We start from the raw sequence: 8,067 nt of genomic DNA, 5'->3' as shown, positions 1-8,067 counted from the left end.
TGTTTAAATCCTGATATTAAATATAAGTTTTTATATTAATAAAACAGTTTAAAATTCACAGTTTTTTATTCAACACAGTGGTTCATGCGTAATGCAATGATTACGAACTAAAAAACTCATTAAACACAAATAAAGTTACAAGGTACCTAACTACTTAGCTAACTTCAGAACTAATTTCAAACTAAATCAGTTTTACATTTTAATAACCATCTACAACAACTAGTTAAATTGGAATTTTATTAAATTACATTTTTTTATTTTAATTTCCAATTTTAAAGGCTCAGAGTTGATTTAAAAAACAAAAACTTGTTTTTTTTTAAATGTAAATACAAGTATTACAGTGAAAACCTTAAAGCGAAGAGAGAACGCGGGCAACCGACTTCATTTGTTGATCTTTGGGGATATTACATCGCCGTGCATTTGTTTGGTGATGATGTGAGCATGTTTAAACTTTATTTTTTTGCTAAACTGTATAAAATTCTACATTACAAAAACATCGTTTGTCGCTAAAGTTTAGTAATTTTAAGCGACTAGCTTATACTTTAAACTTCAAACTTAAATGCTTCTCAATTTAAGCTATTCGAAAAAACAAATTTAGTTAAAAAAATTATTGGTTAACGTTAAGACTTTCAGATAGGAAGCTGGGAGAATGACAAGTTGTCTACAATGAGTGACGTCATTAGCAAAGGAGAAAATCCAATGCCGTTGATGGCTTGTTTAAATGTAAAAATGGCCGAATCTGCTGTGAAGTTTCATGGTTTACAGTTTAAGTTTTACTGTTAAAAGTAACTCATTCGTTTGAAAAAAAATGTTGTAATTATCGCTATGATTTTAATTTTTAATAGACATCTGTTACACACTGTTATTTTTACTAGTTTGAAAAACCAGAATTTTTTAAAATACTACTTGTTTGTTCACCATTACTATCAATTAAAAAAGCTCTACGATCAAACCCAACATAGTAAACCAACCTTTTTTAATAACCACCCACTTGGCAGAAATTTAAGAAGTAATCACCTCTACTTTGTTAGATACTCCCCTTCACTTATAATTTAGCTATCTTTCTTTTCGATTTCGTACTAGTTATTGCCCCCTCGTAGATAAAATGGTGATATCACCCACTCTAGAAGACTCTGGCACATACCAATTAAACCGTTAAAGTACATTAAAATAAATAAATTATGTATTAATTGGATAAAAAAAAGACATTTTGTTTAATCGCTTTTACTTATTGTTATTTGATAAGTAAGTAGATATATATCAAAAACTTTTTTTACGAATAATAACTTTCACAAATAGTAAAAAAAAAGTATTTTGTTTTTTTCATATTATATATTTTTAGACTTTTAGTAAATAAAAGTTTTTTTTCGGAAAAAATAGTTGTTTATTTTATCTTGAAAGCACTTAAAAGTAATGCAAACTAATGTTATTTTAACAAAGAGTGGCTCGAGTTTTCACCTTTTGAAATTGGACTGCCAAAATACGCTTCTTACGTACCAACCAAAGATTTTGACAGCAAATTTTTCATGGGAAATAAAACTGAAAGTTTCGATGAAGCTCCACTACATTTTTTAATGGTACAAAGTTTTTATTGAAATAAAGTATCTGTTTTAATTTTTTTATTGAACAGTTTTCTTCTCAATAACGACGTCATTTTCATCTTGTTAAAAAGTTGAAATGCACATTAAGTATAAATATTTAAACAGTTTTTAAGAGCTAAATACAAAAAAATTACTTTCAACTTTTAATAGATATTTTGCTTCAAAAGACTCCTATAAACAGATTAAGTATTATTCAAAAGTTAAAATACTTATTTATAATTGGTGCACATTGGTAGTAACTAAGTAAGTAATATGTGTAAACTTTAATACGTAGACTTTATAACTTTGAGTGATTAATTACCACTAGTACTCTTAATGTTCAACACTACTTGATTTCAAGCAGTCTCTTTTATTGCTTTCCTATTTTAAATTTGTTGCAGCAAACAATAAGTAACTATTTACTGTTACTTTGATAGTTGCTGTTATTAATCATTTTAAAAAAATTACTAAAACAGTCTAAATTTATGTTCAAATAAAATATCCTTACAGGGCATATGGGGAAGCGCGTTCGCAATTATCTTGCACAGATTTGTAAATCAGCAAAAACAAATTGAACCAAACAAGTTGAACGAAGAAGCTAAAGAAGTATTAGAAGGTTACACTTTTTTATTAAGAATAAATTTTAGTATGACAAATGAATTAAATCGTATTTAAAACTTATACTTATGAATTTTAAATTTATTTTTTGGAATTTTTGTTATAACTTGCTTTTACGTTTTATGTATTTTTTAATAAAACTTTCAATTTTTGTAAACAGAAAAAGAATCTAACCCCAATGAAGAAGACAAACAAGTATGTTTTTCAGAAACTTTGGCTAAATATTACAAAAAGTTCAAATATATACTTCACACTAACTAAACTACAACATAATAACAACAGGTCAATAAGAAAATCAAATGCAATAGCTTTTTCCACAATCTTTTTGAGGTTAGCACTTATGTTGCACATAGTAGTTATAAAATAAAGTGATTCTTATGTACTTACAGATTGTTTAAAATTGTGTTCGACCTTTAAAACTAAAAACTTTAACACAACATTTTGTTAACTTTGTTTTTGTTCAGATATCAACCAGACTCAAAAAGTGATTAAAATTAATAATTAAACTAGTTTTAAGCATTTTAATAAATGCACCGAATATACATTACACATATATTTAAATAAAGTGCTTATTCACTTATCCGGGCATGTTGGGCAAGATTTTTTTGTAAACATGTCCGGATAACCAATATTCCGGATAAGTACAAAAAATCAATTTTTTCTTATAATAATATAACTGCTGCATTTAAGAGAAAATTTAAATCTAATAAATCTTTAAGAACAAAAAATAAATTAAAATTATCTCCCTAAATGAAAAGAAAAAAAACTGCTTAAACAAAGAAAAAGAAAACAGACATAAAGTAAACGAAAACTTTGACTAAGTTTAAAGTCAATTTAATGGAAACATATCACTCCTAACAAACTAGTTTTTATTGGAAATTTTACAAAAAAAAAACGTTTATTTTATAGTTTTAACACGTCTTTTAGCAGAAAATTCAAGGAACTTAATAAGTTGTGAAACTTTTTCTGGTGTGGCTTCTGAATGACAACGATAATAATTTAATTACCTATAAAAAAAACTTCTAATATTAAAATGAAAAACTAAAAGTTATGTTTTAAATAACTTTTTTTTAATTTCTCAACTGACTTACTTTACATGCAAAGGTTTTTGATAACTAAACTAGTTTTTAACAAAGATAGAATGTAATCTTTAGTAGTATTAATTACATCATAATAATGACTAAAATTGTAGAATTTATAAAATCACTTAAAATTTTCTTACAACATGAAAGCTTTAATATTTGCATCATACAAAAATTTTAGTGTTTAATATTGAAAATTTATTGAATTTTTCGTCTGACTGAAACTGTCCGGATAAGTGAGCGTCCGAATAAGTGAAATCCGGATAAGTGAATAAGCACTGTACAAATGTAGTTAAACTGAACTGAAAAGGCAGTATAATATGTTTTAATTTGTTCTTCTGTTTAGTGAAAGCTGCAGTTTTTAAAATAATTTAAACTTAAAAAATTTAAACAGTTTATTTTGTTCAAAGCATAATTGTTTTAGTTGTTTTAATTTTAGTTTGTATATAATTTACTAAAGAGAAAATTTGTTAAGTTATTAGCATATATAATAATGTCTTATTTTAAACTTAAATTCATTTTTCACATTCTGTAGTTAAAAAACACTATTTTAAGAACATGATAAACAGTTTTACTGAAAACAACTTTATTAAAAACAAATTTCCAACTATTAAGTAAAAACTATTTTTCACAAACAGACAAGAAAATATACAGCTGGTAGAGTTTTGAGTTTTATGCGGGGTTTATCATGGGCTAACAAATACCCACTAAATCCTTTAGACGTTAAGCATATGCCACCTGTGAGGGAAGGTTGTTAAACGATGCTATTATGTATTTTGAAAAGAGATATTTAAATTAATTCTAAAACTTGCTAGAGAAATATTATTTCTATTGCAACCTGAAATTCTTTGAAATGATTTTTTTCTTTACTTTTAAACGTCATTGAAAATGTTTTAAATTTGTCATTTTTTTATATATTTTAAAAGTAGATGGTTAAAACACTACTTGAATTAGCCAGAGTTTTGTTTTAAAGTGCACCTTAAAAATTCTTGAAGTACTTTTATTTACTTACTTCTAAACATCGTAGAAAAAAAAATCGTGTAGTTTCATGGTTATTTTATTAAAAAAAAGCCAACCATGACGCGTATAACATAAAAAAAAATTCAAACAGCGGACGAGTTTATGGATTTGGACGAGGCAACGGACACTTCTAACGATCAGATGTTGCTGGCCGATGCGGGGTTGGCATTCAATTCTCCCTACCCGCTGCTGTTGAGACCTCAGAGGAAGGTTGACGTCATCATCTCGTGCGATCTGAGCGCCAGGAGGAGCGATGATAGCGATCCTTTTGAAGTAAGTTAAACAACTTAAAAAAGATATATATATCGACCAAGGGTAAGAGTTAGGGCTAACAGTGATAGTAAAAAAATATATATATATTTATAAATGAGAAAATAAGTTACTGACCAAGGGTATAGACTAGGGGTGACAGTAAAAGTAATAGATTAATTAAAAGTTTCAACCTGTGCAAAAGTGTCTTCGTAAAAAAGTGACCCTTCGTGGAAAAATAAACTTTACCAAAATAAAAACTATTATTTATTTATTAATATTGTGGCAGTTTTTAGAAAAATTAATGGTTAAACTTCTTAGTTTATACACATTTAGGAGCTCTATTTAGCTGAAGACTGGGCAAAACTGCACAAAATTCCGTTCCCTACAATCGATCGAACTCTTTACAAAAGAGAAGGTATGAAGGATTACTACGTGTTTTACGATGCTGACAAGCCAAGGTGCCCGATCGTCATTCACATACCGATTGCTTCAGTAAAATTCAAAACCCATTCTGTGTTTGGTAAGAGTATTGAATAAATTTTTAATAGTATGAAAAAAATATTAATAGTGCTGCTCTAAGATGATTGTGAATACATAAAATTGTTTCATACTCAAAACGCATCCTATGTTTGGTAAGAATATTAAGCACAGTTTTTGAAATGAAACAAGAGTAAATAAGTTGTTCTAACATAAACACAAAAAATTTTTTTAGTTTTTAAAATAAAGTTATGGTGAGCTTTAAAGTTAAAATTGTTAGCTACAAGGAAATTAAATTTTTGAATCTAACTTTTTATATGACTGAATAAAGTTTTTGTTTAAGTAGTAAAATATCAAATTTTTCATAGAATATAGTTATAAATGCTTTATTACGTCACTTTTTTTTTGCTTAATATGAAAATATTTGAAAACAATATTAAAAAATTATTTAAGGTGCTAAAAGGGAAGAAGGTGATGAATCTGGACATATAAATCTTTTTGGGAAGGGTAGCGATTATTTGACTGAAAATTTTACTTATGAAAATGAAGTATATGACAAGCTGTTCAATTTGATGTACTTCAACACTTCCTGTGCTAGAAAAGTATGTGAATGATGTAAATTAAGGAAATAAGTAGAATTAAAAAAAAACTTTTAAAATAACCTAAAGAATACTATGTTATATTTTATAAAAGAAACATTTTGCTTTTAAAATTTACAAGTGTTAAAGAATTTACTAAAAAAACTTTAACGATTCTAAATTTTTTCAGGCTATCTTTGATGCTATAGATACAGCAACTGATAATCTTCGTAATAATCCCGACAAATGGAACACATGATATGTGAAAATTATCAAAACATCTTTTAAATGAATAAAATTAATGAAAAACAACTAATTCGTTTTTGATTTAAGGAAGTTTTGAACAATTATTAAAAAATAATTTTTAAAATATACTTTCATTAAAAACTTTAAACACTTTTTTTTTCTAACTTTGTTTTCAATACAGCTTGGTATTATAATAATTAACTTAATAGTTTCTATTTTGAGAACTCTAGTACTTTTGTTTAATTCTAGTTATCTTTTTATTAACTGTATTCAAAACTTGTTTTTACATCGATTATAAAAACTTGTGCATCATACTATACATTTATTTATTATTTCTATTAGTATTTTGTGGAAGTGTTAAAAGGAACAATTGTAATGGCATATATGCTGATCCAACCAAATAAATTTTACAATTTGACTTTAAAATAAATGAAAGTAAATACTAGCATTTAGTGCTTTAAGCATTTAAAAGAATTGATTTGTTGTTTGAAATAAAACTATAAAGTAACTTAAATTTTACATTTGCACTTAGATTTCATTGGTTTTTTGTTCATTATTTAAAATGTTATTAAAACTTTAGCTTTTTAAATCATATGTCTTGTGCATTTAATCTTAATAGTTTATTTATAATAAAACAAAATAAACAATAAGTATCTCTTAAGTCTACATACACGTCTCTGCTATCTTACAGCTATTTTTATTAGTTTTTTAAAGTTTTAGCATTACTAATATGTAACTAGAAGAAAACAAAAAATACTTAACCTAAAAATGTTTAACCTTGTGAAACTATTAAAAACATTTCTTGTTTTAAACATTAGACGAATTTCTAAAACACGGTTGTTAGCTAATATTCTAATAAGATTAAATAATATGAACGTATTACCTTATGTTGTTTTAATTTTACAATTTTCGTTTGGAAATTGTAACTGACTGTAGTTTGCTCAAAAAGTTTAGCGAAGCAGCTTATAGGTCAAAAAGAACACTCAGCAAGATTCTTTTTAAACTCGATAACTAAACATTTTTAAAACTGCTATAATTGACACAACTATATTACAGACACCACAAAAGCAAAACATTAGTTTGACGTCATCAACAATGTTAGAAAAATTTAGAACGGTAGTTTTAACATTCGTTTGTTTACCTCTGTTTGTTGATGATCAGTTCAGTGTTTTTGTTTTTCTCACTGCTTTAAAAAACTAGATTCGTTGTGGGTACTTTCCTTTTTAATACAACAATTCTAGTCGTTACAGCAAATATATCAAGTCTTCACTTTGATCTTACATTGATACATATTTAAGTTTGTACAAAATAGTTTCAGTTAATTCTTTTTAAATTATTTTCTTTTGAGTCTTTAGTTTCTCTTAATGTTAGAAGTTTCTGTTGTTAAGTCTAGCTTAAACAAAATATCATAAATAAAACAGAAAAATAATTTTATTTTGTAACATTTATTATTAAAATTTTATTTATTATTAAAAAATAAATAAGGTAACAGATTTTATAGCTTTTGTCTATTCAATTGCAATAGTTCATAAACGTAAAATTTCAGCTTTTTGAATAACCAAACTAGTTTAGATTCTATTTTTTAATATTACACGGTACTTATAGTACTTAAATTTATTTTGTTCTAATTTCAAACGAAGTCACGTATTTGTGATTAGAATACAAACTAGATTATTTAAATAAACCTTTTTGTTTAAAACCATTTTTTACTGACTGCATAGTGCACAATAATACAGATCGGAACCGTACAAGTTAGTTTGTAAACAATAAACATTAGTATGTCTTTATTTGTAAACCTTTCAAAAACTCCAACTCAATTTCGTTTATATGTTTTAGTGTTTACCAATAAGTTGGTTAGCCACTAAACAGTATTTAAAGTATAACTACATAATAGGTAACTTTTATCAGTTTTTGCATAGGTTGTATTTTGTAATCTAATAAAATTTTGTTGTCTTATGAGAAAATTCCTTTAAAAGTTGTGTAAAAAAGGTTAATATAACAAAAAGGTTTTCTAAGTATTTAAATTTTCTAAGTGATAAATAATAACCAACTCAATTAAGTTAAATTTCGTATGCTTGTAGTACAGTGTACAATAATCACTGGATAACATCTGAAATTTTAATGTTTATAAGTATAGCGTAGATGACTAACAAAAGTATCAAAAAATTTTATAGTTACTTAATATTTTCTCACAAAATAGGATAGAAACAGGTT

The 8,067-nt window shown here is 25.9% G+C and overlaps 1 protein-coding gene across 1 annotated transcript; it reads left to right on the top strand.

The window, feature by feature from the left end:
* The first annotated feature begins 666 nt into the window (after positions 1-666).
* LOC145839038 (cytosolic phospholipase A2-like) lies at positions 667-5,089 on the top strand. Its single transcript, XM_082946652.1, has 7 exons — positions 667-757; positions 1,441-1,577; positions 2,091-2,196; positions 2,359-2,393; positions 3,919-4,030; positions 4,392-4,573; positions 4,886-5,089. Exons 1-7 carry the CDS (start codon positions 667-669, stop codon positions 5,087-5,089), a joined length of 867 nt encoding a protein of 288 aa, XP_082802778.1.
* The last annotated feature ends 2,978 nt before the right edge of the window (positions 5,090-8,067 follow it).

The sequence above is a fragment of the Thalia democratica genome, chromosome 6 (assembly GCF_965202585.1).
Source record: "Thalia democratica chromosome 6, ktThaDemo2.hap1.1, whole genome shotgun sequence".
NCBI classification, from domain to species: Eukaryota; Metazoa; Chordata; class Thaliacea; order Salpida; family Salpidae; genus Thalia; species Thalia democratica.
This window is presented reverse-complemented; position numbering and strand designations above follow the sequence as displayed.

Excerpts from the sequence above, each read along its gene's own strand:
- LOC145839038 (XM_082946652.1), top strand. The coding sequence starts at position 667 with ATGAGTGACGTCATTAGCAAAGGAGAAAATCCAATGCCGTTGATGGCT. Across the intron at positions 758-1,440 it reads ATCTGCTGTGAAGTTTCATG|AGTGGCTCGAGTTTTCACCT; the intron begins GTTTACAGTTTA and ends ATTTTAACAAAG. Across the intron at positions 2,197-2,358 it reads AGCTAAAGAAGTATTAGAAG|AAAAAGAATCTAACCCCAAT; the intron begins GTTACACTTTTT and ends TTTTGTAAACAG.